The 17,696-nt window shown below is 42.5% G+C and overlaps 1 protein-coding gene across 1 annotated transcript in view; it reads right to left on the bottom strand.

Annotated features, from left to right (window-relative positions):
- The window catches only part of dlg2 (discs, large homolog 2 (Drosophila)), a 658,820-nt gene extending 641,459 nt beyond the window's left edge, over nt 1–17,361 (bottom strand). The window contains exons 1-2 of the mRNA XM_034178851.1: nt 17,304–17,361; nt 4,408–4,539 (exon numbers count right to left, since the gene is read on the bottom strand). Of these exons, the coding sequence (XP_034034742.1) occupies nt 4,408–4,539; nt 17,304–17,322 (151 nt within the window). The 5' untranslated portion in view covers nt 17,323–17,361. The remainder of the gene's footprint in view (nt 1–4,407; nt 4,540–17,303) is intronic.
- Between the last annotated feature and the right edge of the window lie 335 nt (nt 17,362–17,696).

Genomic DNA, 17,696 nt, shown 5'->3' with positions numbered 1-17,696 from the left:
GCATCACCATAGGAACCAACCAGTCCCGCTTTACGACAACTGTCGTAACAGCCACACTTTGAGTGAACCTTTTTCTTGTGGAACTCCACAGATCCAGACACTGATTTGTATCCGTTATACAGATCGGTGTCCGTGGATTTATAAAACCTGTCATAAAATGTCATAAAACAAAACAAAAAAAGAGAACACTTTGCAGTAGGCATTTTGAAAACGTAGTGACAATCACGATTATAGAGTGCAACACTAACACCCCACCACCACCACCACCACCACGATGAAATCCGCGGAATTCCTCAGATCCACAGAGTTTTCACAGCCCTGGAATTAGGAATGACCATGTTAGAGGGACAGCTCAGGTGGGACAGTTTGGAGACAAAGTCAGAGAGGTGAGCTTGAGATGGTTTGGACATGTACAGATAAGGGAGTCGATAGATTAGATAGATAGATAGATAAGATAGTCTTTATTGTCACCGTTACTTTTTACAAAGTCACAACGAAACTGAAAGTGCTTCGGCTCGTGAGTTAAGAGCAATAAATAGTTTAAGAACATATAAAAGAATGAAACATATTTCACTGGCTATGAACAGGAATAAAACATCTAAAAAAATAAAACATATATTGCACTATTTATGGACAGGAATGGTACGGTCACAGGTTGCACTGGGTGAAAAAGACTGCCACCAGATATATTGCATACTGAACATACTATTTCACCTTGAAGAATTAAGTGCCATGATTGCCTTTGGATAGAAACTATTTTTTAGACGGTTTGTAATATTCTGTATCTCCTGCCTGATGGCATGAGCTGAAACTGACAATGTATTAATAACATTTTATCAATATCAATGCCATTATCGATTATGCTTATCGATCCGATTCTTACTGATTCCCTTATCAATACCTCTTGTGAATTTTCTGTGCACTAAAAGTAGGCTTTACAGGTTTTCTATGTCAACAACATTTTACTGAGTGTTAAAGTAAATAAATATTAAATTGGTCACTGGATCCTTGATCTCTGGACATAAATGAAAATAAATAAAATCTGTAGTTTTTGTCAAAAGCATTTCTTTTCAGACATTTTGGCATGAATGTCTCTCCGTACCTCTGAGCTGAGCTCAGTCAGCTGCTGCACGTCGGCGCAGGATGTCTCATTTTGGGAGAAAAAAAAAACGTTTTGATTGATTGCAGTTTGTTTGTATTACAACATTTGGAAAGAGGTGTTATCTGATTTAAATGGTGTTCTGCTTTGAATTTATTAATTCCGACTGGACTGTATCGTTCTAACTTGACTCGGCAGAGAGCCGCGCAGTATTTGGAGCTGTGTGAACAGAATGGAGGATGATTCTCATTTCTTTCTCACAACAAGACAGGAGTCCCAGTTAGTGACTTTAATCCACACAAAAGTGACTCACGATCAGCGTATTGTCAAGCGTATTGTCTTACCTACAATTTGTACATGTTCAATAAAGCCCCCTATAAAACCATCAAACAAAATTTACATTTATGAGCTTTTGACAAGAGCAGAAGGTAGCTTTGAGTTAGTGGAAGTTAGCGTGCACTCTGACATCCGTGAAATGTAATTGAAATCACTCTAGAGGCGTTATCCGGTTACAAAGACAGTGTTTTCAGTTTTAGCAGTGTTTATTTCTCACTTGGTTGTACATAATATATGAAAAAGAGGTTATATTTACACACAAACGAAACGGAATTTGCAGCTAGCGAGACCATCCTGTGATGTCACCATGCTAACGGTAATGTCTTGCAAATTACTTCAGAGGTGTTATTAGGTTCCAAAAACAGCATTGTCTCAGTGTTTATTTCTCACTAGCTTTTACATAACATATGAGAAACACATAATATAAACACAAAAAACACTCGGCTCTTTGCAACTTCACAGTTGTGGGGCACTATTTCACCGCCAGCTCTAAAGTGATCATCTGCTGACCGTTTTCATGATGACAGTGCAAAATGGCCACACATTTTCTAAGTGCCAAACGAGCGGTGTTAGATGTTCATGTGTGTCACCTGGAATTAGGACGACACCTGCCGGGAGAAGGATCAATGGGGTCGCACAACACACACCGTCTTTCAGCCGTTGGTGTGCGCAAATAGTTGTACCAACAGGTTTACAAGGCAGCTACGATTTTACATGTTTTGCACACGATTCCTGCTTCATGCACACTATGTGTGAAGGGGCCCTTAGAGAGACCTGCCACTGAAGTCACGGTGCCGCTCTGCTCCGATTGTCTGTCACCTCCGACACACAAAAACAAACAAAAACCAGAACAGACTGAAAGAGAATGTGGCTTTTTAACCTCTGAAAATAGGTCAAGGTTAGCCATCTTTGAACTTGTCCAAGGTCTGTATCCCAAGAATGCTCCCTGTGAATTGTCAGACTCTGGCAGAAATAGGACTGGATTTATGCTGAGCACAGACAGATGGACAGAAAGCTGGACAGACAGACAGCCATATTTGATGGCCTTATGTAAAAATTATTCCAAATGGGGGCATTTCTAGTCCTGGGCAGAGGCGAACTCCTAAGGAGTACTGTTTCTCAGCTTCCCGTTCTTATACAAACAATCTCTCCATTTTCAGTAGCAATAAGTAATTGGACAACTGACTGACAAGCAGTTTCACAACCAGCTGTGGCCTGTTCTCTCAGGATTTCTTGACAAATTACGGATGGACACATGGACGCAAAGTCTTCGCAATACCAGATGGCCATATTTGATGGCCATTGGGTAATATGCTGGAAAAATGTGTCAGATAAGTATATTTATACACATTTGTACCAGTGACATGTCGTCAGGGGAGGGAGGTGAGGCTGTGCCTCACCTGTCATCATGGAAACCCTTACCAAAAAATAGTACTGATAAGTATATAAAAAGTAAACTAGAAGTATACTTGAAACATACTTGCATATACTACTTTTTGGTAAGGGAAGAAAAAAATGTAAAAAGAAAAAATTAAATGGTTATATTTATCCAGTGATTTGTACTATAAAGTTATTTTTCTTTTAACTTCACCAGTTTTAGTTTATTTTTGATTAGAAGTCATTGAATGTTCACATTTGCCGTTCAAACGTGCAGTGAGGCAGCAACCCGCTGGGCCTCACCTTGAATTGCGCAGTCACTGGACTAACTGCTAGAATGCTGTGCAGTGATACTCCGTCTCACTGTCTCTCTGAATGTCGCCATTAAAATGGTCAAACACTTTGGTTAGATGAACTTAAATAGTTTAGCTGATGTACACAATGTACAGTGTTTTTTGTCACCAGCTGTTTTTGTGTGTAATGTGTTCCGTGTGCTGAGCAATCATAAAATGGCTGCAAAAAGGCACCAAGAGAGTCATGCAGTTCTCCTGCTTCATGGTAGGGGACACTAGTGATCCCAGGGATTCTTCTTGCAGCAACTCCTCAGCTGCAGAATAAGTGACAGCAAGCAACAAGAACAGCTGTTCATGTATTTTTCCTCTCGCCTGGACTTTACTTTCAGAATGGAGGATTACATATCCAAACTGAAACAATTTTCTAAACTGGACTTTCAATCGAAGCAGGAGGTAATAATTAAAGGAAGACCAACAGTGGAGCTAAAAGGTTTGCGTCAGGCAACAGAAGACCCGCTCCTTTCAAACGGAGTGGGACACACTAAAGTCTGGCTGTGTGGACGTCCAGTAAGAAACTGCCTTTTCTGCCTCCTTTTCTCAACTTGTGTCAATGTCTGGACTCAGATGGCATATTAAGGCCTAAAGAATTTACAAAGAAGTGTCATCACAGACGAGCGGTCGACCACTCACATTCAAAGCCAGAAAAGGCTCCAAACAGGACTGATGAAGGACGACTTTCTTCCCTGGCAGTGATCTCCACTGAGAGTACTTATAAGTAAAGTTAAGAACATAATAATGTTTTTTTTTTTAATTAAATGTGCTTTTTTGTGTGCTACAGTTTGTATGTGTAAAGCATGCTGATATGAGATTTTAAACATAACCCATTAACTGCTGCCAATCAAACTGTAAGTTACTCTGTGGGGTTCATATGTTTGTAAATCTGATTGTGATTAAATCAGTGCCTCACCAGCCATCAACCTCACCACACGTTACTGATTTGTAGTCTGCACTCAGTGACAATATCAAAACTATAAACACTGGCAACCTCACTCACATACAAATAATGCAAACAGACTAAAGTAAATAATGTTAAGAGTAATTAAATGGCATTTGTAATATTACTGTTTCAATAGTCATGATGGCATGGTTGTAGTTTTTAATGACGCTGTTATTTCCCTGTTTCTGAGCAAAAAATAAATCCGACCCAACCATATGTTCAAATTGTTTTTTTACCCAAGTTGGAGCTTGTAATTTCCAACTTTATGACATGTCATGAATGCAGCATTAGCTCCGCTGACTTACCGAGAAGAGCTTCAAATAGGTTGCTTTTGAAAATCGCCATCACTTTCTGAATGGCAGTTTTGAGGTGCTGTTCCTCCGGTCTTCTCAATTTGGAGCAGTAATCCTCCAAAAGCCCCAGAGCCCGCGCTGTGTCTGCTGCCAGAAACAAACAAACAAACAAACTGCACCTTAACAAAACAAACATCAACTTGACAAGACTGATATCTTCTCAGCAATTTAGGCTAAAAACAAGAGCATCAGGCAGAAAAACAAAAATTCACTCTAAGACTATAAACGGCTTCATGGTTCTGAAAGCGTTGGACCTGACTGGACGTAGATCATGGACAGTCTACATGCCTAAATCCACAAATATTTTAATAAGCATTTTATGAGAGAGGTGGTTTTAACAAAATAAAAAAAGGGCTTTGATGAAAATGAATTAATGAAACACAGAATCACTCTTGCTCATTTTCTTTCCCTATTGTTTCATTTGGTGTGTTGAACGTTTTGAAACAGTACCATTTTCTCAAATGATTCGGTCAGCGTTTTGGCCATTCTACAATAATTTTCTGAAGCAACTGGTTACTTTTGTGGTTCAAGTGTTTCAGAACACAATCCTTTTCTTAAATTGCATGTTGCATGTTTACGAGGTCTGTTAGAAAAGTATCGGACCTTTTTATTTTTTGCAAAAACCTGATGGATTTGAATCACGTGTGCTTGTATGAGCAAACCTTGAACCTTCGTGCGCATGCGTGAACTTTTTCACGCCTGTCGATTGCGTCATTTCCTGGTAAGCAGCCTTTGCGTGCAGATGTGTGTCGTGCTCTCTGTGGATTTTCATTGCAAGGAAAATGGCGGAATGACTGGAGCAGCGCTACTGCATCAAATTTTGCCAGAAACTGGGCGACAGCCAGGTGGAAACCATTCGGAAGATTCAGACGGCTTTCGGTGACGATCCTCTGGGCATCACACAGATTAAGGAGCGGTACAACCGGTTTAAAGACGTCCGCACAATGGTGGAGAGCGAGCCACGCTCCAGTCGGCCATCAACATGCTGAAACGACCAGATCATTTCCAAAGTGAATGCTGTGGTGATGGGGGACCGTCGTGTGACTATCCGAGAAATTGCGGAAGAGGTGGACATCAGCACTTTTTCGGTACATTCCACTGTGACAGAAGATTTTGCCATGAAAAGAGTGGTGGCGAAATTCATGCTGCTGCTGACGGTGGAGCAAAAGTACCTTCGGGTTAAAGGACATGGGACACAGGACATGCTGTGACATGCCCACCTCTTCCACAATTTCTAGGATAGTCACACGACTGAAAAGTCACCGCCGTCTGAATCATCCGAATGGTTTCCACCTGGCTGTTGCCCAGTTTCTGGCAAAATTTGATGTGGCGCTGCTCCAGTCGTTCCGTCTTTTTCCTTGAAATGAAAATCCGTCGAGCGCACAGCACATGTTCCACACAAAGGCTGCTTCCCAGAAAATGATGCAATCGACAGGCATGAAAAAGTTCACGCATGCGCACGAAGGTTCAAGGTTTACTCATGCAAGCACATGTGATTCAAATCCATCAGGTTTTTGCAAAAAATAAAAAGGTCCGATACTTTTCTAACAGACCTCGTAAGTTGTATGTTTCAAGGGTTGTGAAATGCTTACTTGTTTTCTGAAGCTCTTGGCTCATTTTGTTTCAAAATACTGAATCATTTTCCCGAACATTTAGTTGCGTGATTCGAGGGTTTTGAAATGCAGAATCATTTAAGCATTTTCTTAACCAATTACTTAAGTGTTTCGACACTTTTGAAATGCCGAAACATTTTCACAAGAAAGTGGATTACTTCATGTTTCAAGAGTTGTGAAACAATGAGTAGTTCTTTCAAGTAACTGGTTAATTTATGAGTGTTAGCGAGATCCTAAAGTATCACCGGCAGTTAGTGACACCTCAGTGGCAGCCACCAACACATGTCGGTGGCGCTCTTGTGGTACCTCAGTGGCATCCTGTGGCACTTCAGTGGCTAAAGAATTAAAACTGTGGCAACGAGTGACTTATGTTCCACACAACATCCAAATTGGTCCACTTTCTGAACCATACTGGAATTCCTACACTGCATGTCACTTCCAGAAATACACAAAGTGATAGCAGGAATCCAGAAAGAACTCTGAGCAGCTTCAGAAATTGGGCCATATTGGAAGTATTTTTGCTTTTTTTTTCCAAAACTATTTTCTCCATTTCAGAGAAATTAAACCTTAATTCCAAACCATTTCATAGAAAGTTTTCTGCATGGCTGCTAGGAAGCTGAAGCTTCAGCAAAGAGCCCCGTTTCGATTTGAGAAGTTCACAGTGCCCTTCTGGAAGTGGTGGCCAGTTTCGGAAGCACACGATACATCAATTTGGTCCATTTTCTGATATAGCCAGAACACATATATTAAAAGGACAACACACTGGTGTAAGTATGTTTACGCAATCAGCCTGTTTATATGTTTCTATTACACAATATCACCCTAACAGCAGTAAAAGGAAGGCTTCTCACGCCACAAGAGCACCACCAACATGTCGCAGACTGCGGCCAAAGTGCCACAAAAGCGCCACCGACACGTCGCAGGCTGCCGCCAATGCGCCTCAAGAGCGCCACCGACATGTCGCAGGCTGCCGCCAATGCGCCTCAAGAGCGCCACAGACATGTCGCAGGCTGCCGCCAATGCGCCTCAAGAGCGCCACAGACATGTCGCAGGCTGCCGCCAATGCGCCACAGACATGTCGCAGGCTACCGGCAATGTGCCACAAGTGCGCCACCGACATGTCGCAGGATGCCGCCAAGGTTCCACAAGAGCGCCACCGACATGTCACAGGCTGCCGCAAAGGTGCCTCAAGACCACCACCGACATGTCGTAGGCTGACGCCAAAGTGCCACAAAAGAACCACCGACATGTCGCAGGCTGCCACTGAGGTAATTCAAGAGTCAATCAATCAATTTCAATCAATTCAAAAAATCAAAAAACTCCCTTTTAACAGGAAGAAACCTCCAGCAGAACAGGCTCAGGGAGGGGCAGTCTTCTGCTGGGACTGGTTGGGGCTGAGGGAGAGAACCAGGAAAAAGACATGCTGTGGAGGGGAGCAGAGATCAATCACTAATGATTAAATGCAAAGTGGTGCATACAGAGCAAAAAGAGAAAGAAACACTCAGTGCATTATGGGAACCCCCCAGCAGTCTAAGTCTATAGCAGCATAACTAAGGGATGGTTCAGGGTCACCTGATCCAGCCCTAACTATAAGCTTTAGCAAAAAGGAAAGTTTTAAGCGTGTCTGTCTCCCTGATCCGAATTGGGAGCTGGTTCCACAGGAGAGGAGCCTGAAAGCTGAAGGCTCTGCCTCCCATTCTACTCTTACAAACCCTAGGAACTACAAGTAAGCCTGCAGTCTGAGAGCGAAGCGCTCTATTGGGGTGATATGGTACTATGAGGTCCCTAAGATAAGATGGGACCTGATTATTCAAAACCTTATAAGTAAGAAGAAGATTTTTAAATTCTATTCTAGAATTAACAGGAAGCCAATGAAGAGAGGCCAATATGGGTGAGATATGCTCTCTCCTTCTAGTCCCCGTCAGTACTCTAGCTGCAGCATTTTGAATTAACTGAAGGCTTTTCAAGGAACTTTTAGGGCAACCTGATAATAATGAATTACAATAGTCCAGCCTAGAGGAAATAAATGCATGAATTAGTTTTTCAGCATCACTCTGAGACAAGACCTTTCTAATTTTAGAGATATTGCGTAAATGCAAAAAAGCAGTCTTACATATTTGTTTAATATGCGCTTTGAATGACATATCCTGATCAAAAATGACTCCAAGATTTCTCACAGTATTACTAGAGGTCAGGGTAATGCCACCCAAAGTAAGGATCTGGTTAGACACCATGTTTCTAAGATTTGTGGGGCCAAGTACAATAACTTCAGTTTTATCTGAGTTTAAAAGCAGGAAATTAGAGGTCATCGATGTCCTTATGTCTGTAAGACAATCCTGCAGTTTAGCTAATTGGTGTGTCCCCTCTGGCTTCATGGATAGATAAAGCTGGGTATCATTTGCGTAACAATGAAAATTTAAGCAATGCCGTCTAATAATACTGCCTAAGGGAAGCATGTATAAAGTGAATAAAATTGGTCCTAGCACAGAACCTTGTGGAACTCCATAATTAACCTTAGTCTGTGAAGAAGATTCCCCATTTACATGAACAAATTGTAATCTATTAGATAAATATGATTCAAACCACCGCAGCGCAGTGCCTTTAATACCTATGGCATGTTCTAATCTCTGTAATAAAATTTTATGGTCAACAGTATCAAAAGCAGCACTGAGGTCTAACAGAACAAGCACAGAGATGAGTCCACTGTCTGAGGCCATAAAAAGATAATTTGTAACCTTCACTAATGCTGTTTCTGTACTATGATGAATTCTAAAACCTGACTGAAACTCTTCAAATAGACCATTCCTCTGCAGATGATCAGTTAGCTGTTTTACAACTACCCTTTCAAGAATTTTTGAGAGAAAAGAAGGTTGGAGATTGGCCTATAATTAGCTAAGATAGCTGGGTCAAGTGATGGCTTTTTAAGTAATGGTTTAATTACTGCCACCTTAAAAGCCTGTGGTACATAGCCAACTAATAAAGATAGACTGATCATATTTAAGATCGAAGCATTAAATAATGGTAGGCCTTCCTTGAGCAGCCTGGTAGGAATGGGGTCTAATAGACATGTTGATGGTTTGGATGAAGTAACTAATGAAAATAACTCAAGACAGAACAATCGGAGAGAAAGAGTCTAACCAAATACCGGCATCACTGAAAGCAGCCAAAGATAAAGATACATCTTTGGGATGGTTATGAGTAATTTTTTTCTCTAATAGTTAAAATTTTATTAGCAAAGAAAGTCATGAAGTCATTACTAGTTAAAGTTAAAGGAATACTTGGCTCAATAGAGCTCTGACTCTGTCAGCCTGGCTACAGTGCTGAAAAGAAACCTGGGGTTGTTCTTATTTTCTTCAATTAGTGATGAGTAGTAAGATGTCCTAGCTTTACGGAGGGCTTTTTTATAGAGCAACAGACTTTTTCCAGGCTAAGTGAAGATCTTCTAAATTAGTGAGACGCCATTTCCTCTCCAACGTACGGGTTATCTGCTTTAAGCTGCGAGTTTGTGAGTTATACCACGGAGTCAGGCACTTCTGATTTAAAGCTCTCTTTTTCAGAGGAGCTACAGCATCCAAAGTTGTCTTCAATGAGGATGTAAAACTATTGACGAGATACTCTATCTCCCTTACAGAGTTTAGGTAGCTACTCTGCACTGTGTTGGTATATGGCATTAGAGAACATAAAGAAGGAATCATATCCTTAAACCTAGTTACAGCACTTTCTGAAAGACTTCTAGTGTAATGAAACTTATTCCCCACTGCTGGGTAGTCCATCAGAGTAAATGTAAATGTTATTAAGAAATGATCAGACAGAAGGGAGTTTTCAGGGAATACCGTTAAGTCTTCTATTTCCATACCATAAGTCAGAACAAGATCTAAGATATGATTAAAGTGGTGGGTGGACTCATTTACATTTTGAGCAAAGCCAATTGAGTCTAATAATAGATTAAATGCAGTGTTGAGGCTGTCATTCTCAGCATCTGTATGGATGTTAAAATCGCCCACTATAATTATCTTATCTGAGCTAAGCACTAAGTCAGACAAAAGTTCTGAAAAGTCACAGAGAAACTCACAGTAACGACCAGGAGGACGATAGATAACAAATAAAACTGGTTTTTTGGACTTCCAATTTGGATGGACAAGACTAAGAGTCAAGCTTTCAAATGAATTAAAGCTCTGTCTGGGTTTTTTGATTAATTCATAAGCTGGAATGGAAGATTGCTGCTAATCCTCCGCCCCGGCCCGTGCTACGAGCATTCTGGCAGTTAGTGTGACTCGGGGGTGTTGACTCATTTAAACTAACATATTCATCCTGCTGTAACCAGGTTTCTGTAAGGCAGAATAAATCAATATGTTGATCAATTACTATATCATTTACTAACAGGGACTTAGAAGAGAGAGACCTAATGTTTAATAGACCACATTTAACTGTTTTAGTCTGTGGTGCAGTTGAAGGTGCTATATTATTTTTTTTTTGAATTTTTATGCTTAAATAGATTTTTGCTGGTTATTGGTAGTCTGGGAGCAGGCACCATCTCTACGGGGATGGGGTAATGAGGGGATGGCAGGGGGAGAGAAGCTGCAGAGAGGTGTGTAAGACTACAACTCTGCTTCCTGGTCCCAACCCTGGATAGTCACGGTTTGGAGGATTTAAGAAAATTGGCCAGATTTCTAGAAATGAGAGCTGCTCCATCCAAAGTGTGATGGATGCCGTCTCTCCTAACAAGACCAGGTTTTCCCCAGAAGCTTTGCCAATTATCTATGAAGCCCACCTCATTTTTTGGACACCACTCAGACAGACAGCAATTCAAGGAGAACATGCAGCTAAACATGTCACTCCCGGTCCGATTGGGGAGGGGCCCAGAGAAAACTACAGAGTCCGACATTGTTTTTGCAAAGTTACACACCGATTCAATGTTAATTTTAGTGACCTCCGATTGGCGTAACCGGGTGTCATTACTGCCGACGTGAATTACAATCTTACCAAATTTATGCTTAGCCTTAGCCAGCAGTTTCAAATTTCCTTCAATGTCACCTGCTCTGGCCCCCGGAAGACAATTGACTATGGTTGCTGGTGTCGCTAACTTCACATTTCTCAAAACAGAGTCGCCAATAACCAGAGTTTGATCCTCGGCGGGTGTGTCGCCGAGTGGGGAAAAACGGTTAGAAATGTGAACGGGTTGGCGGTGTACACGGAGCTTCTGTTTAGGGCTACGCTTCCTCCTCACAGTCACCCAGTCGGCCTGCTTTCCCGGCTGCTCGGGATCTGCCAGAGGGAAACTAACGGCGGCTAAGCTACCTTGGTCCGCACCGACTACAGGGGCCTGGCTAGCTGTAGAATTTTCCACGGTGCGGAGCCGAGTCTCCAATTCGCCCAGCCTGGCCTCCAAAGCTACGAATAAGCTACACTTATTACAAGTACCATTACTGCTAAAGGAGGCCGAGGAATAACTAAACATTTTACACCCAGAGCAGAAAAGTGCGGGAGAGACAGGAGAAGCCGCCATGCTAAACCGGCTAAGAGCTAGTAGCTGCGCTAAGCTAGCGGATTCCTAAAAACACGCAAAGTGAATAACGTGTAAATAATTTAGAGGCGATTCAGCAGAGGGAGTGCTTTAGTTAAGGCACGTGAAGATAACACTGTGAAACAAATCGTTATCTAGGTAACTAGATCAATCTAACTGCGCAGATTAAACAGCTAACAGATACAGCAAAACACCGCTGTGCTCCGGAACAGGAAGTGATACAATACCGCAGTGAGAGCCAACCACCAGTAAAAGAATTGTCAAATTGTCAAAAGTCAAAGAGTGACACCGACATGTCGCAGGTTGCCACCGAGGTACCTCAAGAGTGCCACCGACATGTCACAGGCTGCCACCGAGGTACCTCAAGAGTGCCACCGACATGTCACAGGCTGCTGTCAATGTGCCACCGACATGACGCAGGCTGCCGCCGAGGTGCCGATAGAGTGTCACTAACATGTCGCAAGCTGCCACCGAGGTGCCTCAAGAGCGCCACCAACATGTCGCAGGCTGCCGCCAAGGTGCCTCAAGGGTGCCAACGACATGTTTCTTTTCTCTCAAAAATTCTTGAAAGGGTAGTTGTAAAACAGCTAACTGATCATCCGCAGAGGAATGGTCTATTTGAAGAGTTTCAGTCAGGTTTCAGAATTCATCATAGTACAGAAACAGCATTAGTGAAGGTTACAAATGATCTTATGGCTTCAGACAGTGGACTCATCTCTGTGCTCGTCCTGTTAGACCTCAGCGCAGCTTTTGATACTGTGGACCATAACATTTTATTACAGAGATTACAGCATGCCATAGGTATTAAAGGCACTGGTTTGAATCATATTTATCTAATAGATTACAATTTGTTTATGTAAATGGGGAGTCTTCTTCACGGACTAAGGTTAATTATGGAGTTCCACAAGGTTCTGTGCTATGACCGATTTTATTCACTTTATACATGCTTCCCTTAGGCAGTATTATTAGGAAGCATTGCTTAAATTTTCATTGTTACGCAGATGATACCCAGCTTTATCTATCCATGAAGCCAGAGGGGACACACCAATTAGTTAAACTGGAGGAATGTCTTTCAGACATACAGACATGGATGACCTCTAATTTCCTGCTTTTAAATTCAGATAAAACTGAAGTTATTGTACTTGGCCCCACAAATCTTAGAAACATGGTGTCTAACCAGATCCTTACTCTGGATGGCATTACCCTGACCTCTAGTAATACTGTGAGAAATCTTGGAGTCATTTTTGATCAGGATATGTCCTTCAATGCGCATATTAAGCAAATATGTAGGACTGCTTTTTTGCATTTGCGCAATATCTCTAAAATTAGAAAGGTCTTGTCTCAGAGTGATGCTGAAAAGCTAATTCATGCATTTATTTCTTCTAGGCTGGACTATTGTAATTCATTATTATCAGGTTCTCCTAAAAGTTCTCTGAAAAACCTTCAGTTAATTCAAAATGCTGCAGCTAGAGTACTGACAGGGACTAGAAGGAGAGAGCATATTTCACCCATATTGGCTTCTCTTCATTGGCTCCGTTAATTCCAGAATAGAATTTAAAATTCTTCTTCTTACTTATAAGGTTTTGAATAATCAGGTCCCATCTTATCTTAGGGACTTCATAGTACCCTATCACCCCAATAGAGCGCTTCGCTGTCAGACTGCAGGCTTACTTGTAGTTCCTAGGATTTGTAAGAGTAGAATGGGAGGCAGAGCCTTCAGCTTTCAGGCTCCTCTCCTGTGGAACCAGCTCCCAATTCGGATTAGGAAGACAGACACCCTCTCTACTTTTAAGATTAATCTTAAAACTTTCCTTTTTGCTAAAGCTTATAGTTAGGGCTGGATCAGGTGACCCTGAACCATCCCTTAGTTATGCTGCTATAGACTTAGACTGCTGGGGGGTTCCCATGATGCACTGAGTGTTTCTTTTTATTCACCTCTTTTTGCTCTGTATGCACCACTCTGCATTTAATCATTAGTGATTGATCTCTGCTGTCTTCCACAGCATGTCTTTTTCCTGATTCTCTCCCCTCAGCCCCAACCAGTCCCAGCAGAAGACTGCCCCTCCCTGAGCCTGGTTCTGCTGGAGGTTTTCTTCCTGTTAAAAGGGAGTTTTTCCTTCCCACTGTCGCCAAGTGCTTGCTCATAGGGGGTCGTTTTGACCGTTGGGGTTTTTCTGTAATTACTGTATGGCTTTTGCCTTACAATATAAAGTGCCTTGTGGCAACTGTTTGTTGTGATTTGGCGCTATATAAATAAAATTGATTTGATTTGATGTTGCAAGCTGCCACCAAGCTGCCTCAAGAGTGCCACCGACATGTCGCAGGCTGCCGCCAAGGTGCCACCAACATGTCACAGGCTGCCACCAAGATGCCACAAGAGCACCACCAACATGTCGCAGGCTGTCACCAAGGTGCCTCATGAGCGTCACCAACACGTCGCAGGCTGCCGCCTAGCTGCCTCAAGAGCGTCACCAACATGATACAGGCTGCCGCCAAAGTGCCTCAAGAGCAGTGTTGGCAAAGTAACGTTATACAGTTATATTTTACAGATACTTTATACAGTTACTTCATTAGCAGCTGTGGACAACTTGTCGGCAGCTGCTGAATGTAATTAATAAAGTACCTCAATCTAATTTGGTTATTTTTAAGATTTAGTACTCAGAAAATTAACTATTAGTTACTTTACTGGTGAGTTACTTTGCTGATTGGTCAATCTTAAGAGTAACCAAGTTAGATTACTAGTTACATTACTTATTAGTTGCAAGTTTTCAGCAGATTCTAATAAAGTAATTGCATAAAGCTGCTAATGAAGTAACTGCATAAAGCAACTAAAAAAGTAACTTGTCAAAGTTACTTTCACAACACTGCTCAAGAGTAGTGCTGGGCGGTATACCGGTTCATACCGAATACCGGTGTTTTTTTTTTTTCTATGATATGAATTTTAGAAATACCTCCATACCGGTGAGTGCATTGCACAGAGCGGCGGAACGCTGTGCCCGCAGGGCATTGTTTGAGTGGGGACAGTTTAGTGGTTGCACCAAACAAGCAGCATGAGTACAGCCCGTGTAGAGGGAACGGATGTTTAGCGGTGAGCATAATGGCAAAACAGGGGGAAAGTTCTGAAACTGAACAACCAGAACGAGAAACTGAAACGGAAGAACTTGTACCGAAACGAGGAGCTGTGTCCATTGTTTGGAAGTACTTTGGGTTTAAAAAGTCCGACGTCGACCAAACTACAATATACTATGCAAATGATGTCGCGCTAAAGTTGTAGCAGGAGGAGGAAACACGAGCAATTTACTCCACCACCTCAGCCGCAAACATGTCCTGGAATATCAGGAATGTAAACTACGAGATTCGCCCCCTTGTCTGCAGGTAAAGTTAAAGCAAGCTGCACACCTTTTCTGTTTATGTTATTTATTTATTTATGGATGATTCCTTACTGAATGTTCAGGGAATAAAGAAGTTTTACTTCAGTTACTTTGGAGTTACTAAGTTTACTTTGGAGTTACAAGAGTCATAGTTTACATAGTTTTCAAAAGATGTTTAAGTTGGAAAACTTGCATAATAAAAAGGTCTGTATTTTGACTACAACAATCAAGCATTCTGATTCCTCTTCATTAATACTAGTGTGGACATTCATTTTTCTACAATATTCACTCCTCATAACAGTAGAATACGCCATTCCATGCCATTTTATTGCAGTAATTATTCTCTAAATCATTAGAAAATAAGGCAAACACCCAGTTGTGCTTGAAAAGAAAAAATACTGTCAAATACCGTGAAACCGATATAATTTAGAAAAATACTGTGATATACATTTTTGGTCATACCGCCCAGCACTACTCAAGAGCATCACCAACATGTCGCAGGCTACCGTCAAGGTGCCTCAAAAGCGTCACCAGCATGTCACAGGCTGCCGCTAAGGTGCCTCAAGAGCGCCACTGACATGTCACAGGCTGCCGCTAAGGTGCCTCAAGAGCGTCACCAACATGTCGCAGGCTGCCGCCGGGGTGCCACTAGTGCACCACAGACATGTTGTACACTACCACCAAGGTGCCACAAAAGCACAGACATGTCACAAGCTGCTGCTAGAGCGCCACCGACATGCTGCACACTGCTGTCAAGGTGCCAGGAGCATGCCGCCAACACGCCACAGGCTGCTGCTGAGGTGCCACAATCTGCTAGTGCATTGTAGCTACCTTCTCGTGTCAGCAGAACTATCCAGGCTTTAATACGAGGTCTGTCCATAAAGTAACGGTCCTTTTTATTTTTTTCAAAAACTATATGGATTTGATTCATATGTTTTTACGTCAGCCAAGCTTGAACCTTCGTGCGTGAGTTTTTCCACGTCTGTCGGTTGCGTCATTCGCGTGTGAGCACGCCTTGTGGGAGGAGTGGTCCAGCTCCCTCGTCGGATTTTCATTGTCAGGAAATGGCAGAATGATTTGGGCATTTTTTCCCCATCAGAATTTTTTCAGTAACTGTTAGAGACATGCAGCTGGAAACCATTCGAAAAATTTATCTGGCTTTCGGTGAAAATTTTACGGGCTTCACATAGAATAAGGACTGTTACTACAGCTTTAAGGACGGCCCACAATGGTGCTCGGCGTGCCGCGCTCCGAGCTGCGACGAGGAGGCAGAAACCACCACATCATTTCTAAACAGATTGCTGTGTAGAGCCGAGACCGTCGTGTGCAATTTCTCTGGTTATCACAAGAGCTGGACATCAGCCATTTTCCGGCAGATTTCACTTTTAACAAGAGATTTTGTCATGGAAAGCCGCGCGGAGGCTTCGCGCGTCACGACCGATTCGCTGATGAAGTGAGACAAAGGAACACCTCCGTTTTGGAGTACCAGACGACAAGTTGGGACATGCCTATCTCGGCTTTCAGTGCTTACCAGTCGAGTGAGTATAGGAGAAATTGTGGAGAGCTGGGCATGTCCCAACTTGTCCTTTAACACTCCGAAACGAAGGTGTTCCTTTGTCTCGCTTCATCAGCGAATCAGTCGTGACGCGCGAAGCCTCCGCACGGCTTTCCATGACAAAATCTCTTGTTAAAAGTGAAATCTGCCGGAAAATGGCTGATGTCCAGCTCTTGTGATAACCAGAGAAATTGCACACGACGGTCCCGGCTCCACAGAGCGATCCGTTTAGAAATGATCTGGTGGTTTCTGCCTTGTCGTCGCAGCTCGGAGCACGGCGCGCCGAGCACCATTGTGGGCCATCCTTAAAGCTGTAGTAACAGTCCTTATTCTCTGTGAAGCCCATAAAATTTTCACCGAAAGCCAGATAAATTTTTCAAATGGTTTCCAGCTGCATGTCTCTAACAGTTTCTGAAAAAATTCTGATGGAAAAAAAGCCCAAATCATTCCGCCATTTCCTGACAATGAAAATCCGACGAGGGAGCTGGACCACTCCTCCCACAAGGCGTGCTCACAGGCGAATGACGCAACCCACAGGCATGGAAAAACTCACGCATGCGCACGAAGGGTCAAGCTTGGCTGACGTAAAAACATATGAATCAAATCCATATAGTTTTTGAAAAAAATAAAAAGGACCGTTACTTTATGGACAGACCTCGTAGAATTTGGTTCAAAGTTTCAAAAACCACGTGTGTGTTATCACTATGCATTTGATATTTTAGGAGAGATTTAAACCTGAAACCCACCGTCTAGCTACAACCGTGATTTAAATCATCCAAACTTACCTTTTTTCCGAACAGGCATGGCTGACTTCTACTGCGGCTTCCACGTCAGTGTTTCAGAGCATGGTACAAAAAGTTAATTCTTAACAGGAAAAACCTTTTTGAAAAAATGTACCTCTGCCTGCCTGCTCACAGGGGGTGACAAGAATGGAACTTAAACCTCTTTAAATCCAGGGACCACAGAGGTCCCTGACAAGATGGTCGGGGGGGAGAGCACACAACAATGGACCTGATCTTCACAGGACTAAATATACACAACTTTTACTGAAGCTAGATTTGGAAAGCTGTGAAACAAGTGTGATGACAAAGGACAGCACAGAGACTGGAGGTCCAGGAGGGCCCGTGGACTGCTGTCTCCTTAAAAGCGTCCACTGTGCAATACTCGTGTCTGGATCC

This window comes from Thalassophryne amazonica, chromosome 9 (assembly GCF_902500255.1).
Source record: "Thalassophryne amazonica chromosome 9, fThaAma1.1, whole genome shotgun sequence".
NCBI classification, from domain to species: Eukaryota; Metazoa; Chordata; class Actinopteri; order Batrachoidiformes; family Batrachoididae; genus Thalassophryne; species Thalassophryne amazonica.
Note: the sequence above shows the minus strand (reverse complement) of the source record. Positions and strands in the feature narration are given on the sequence as shown.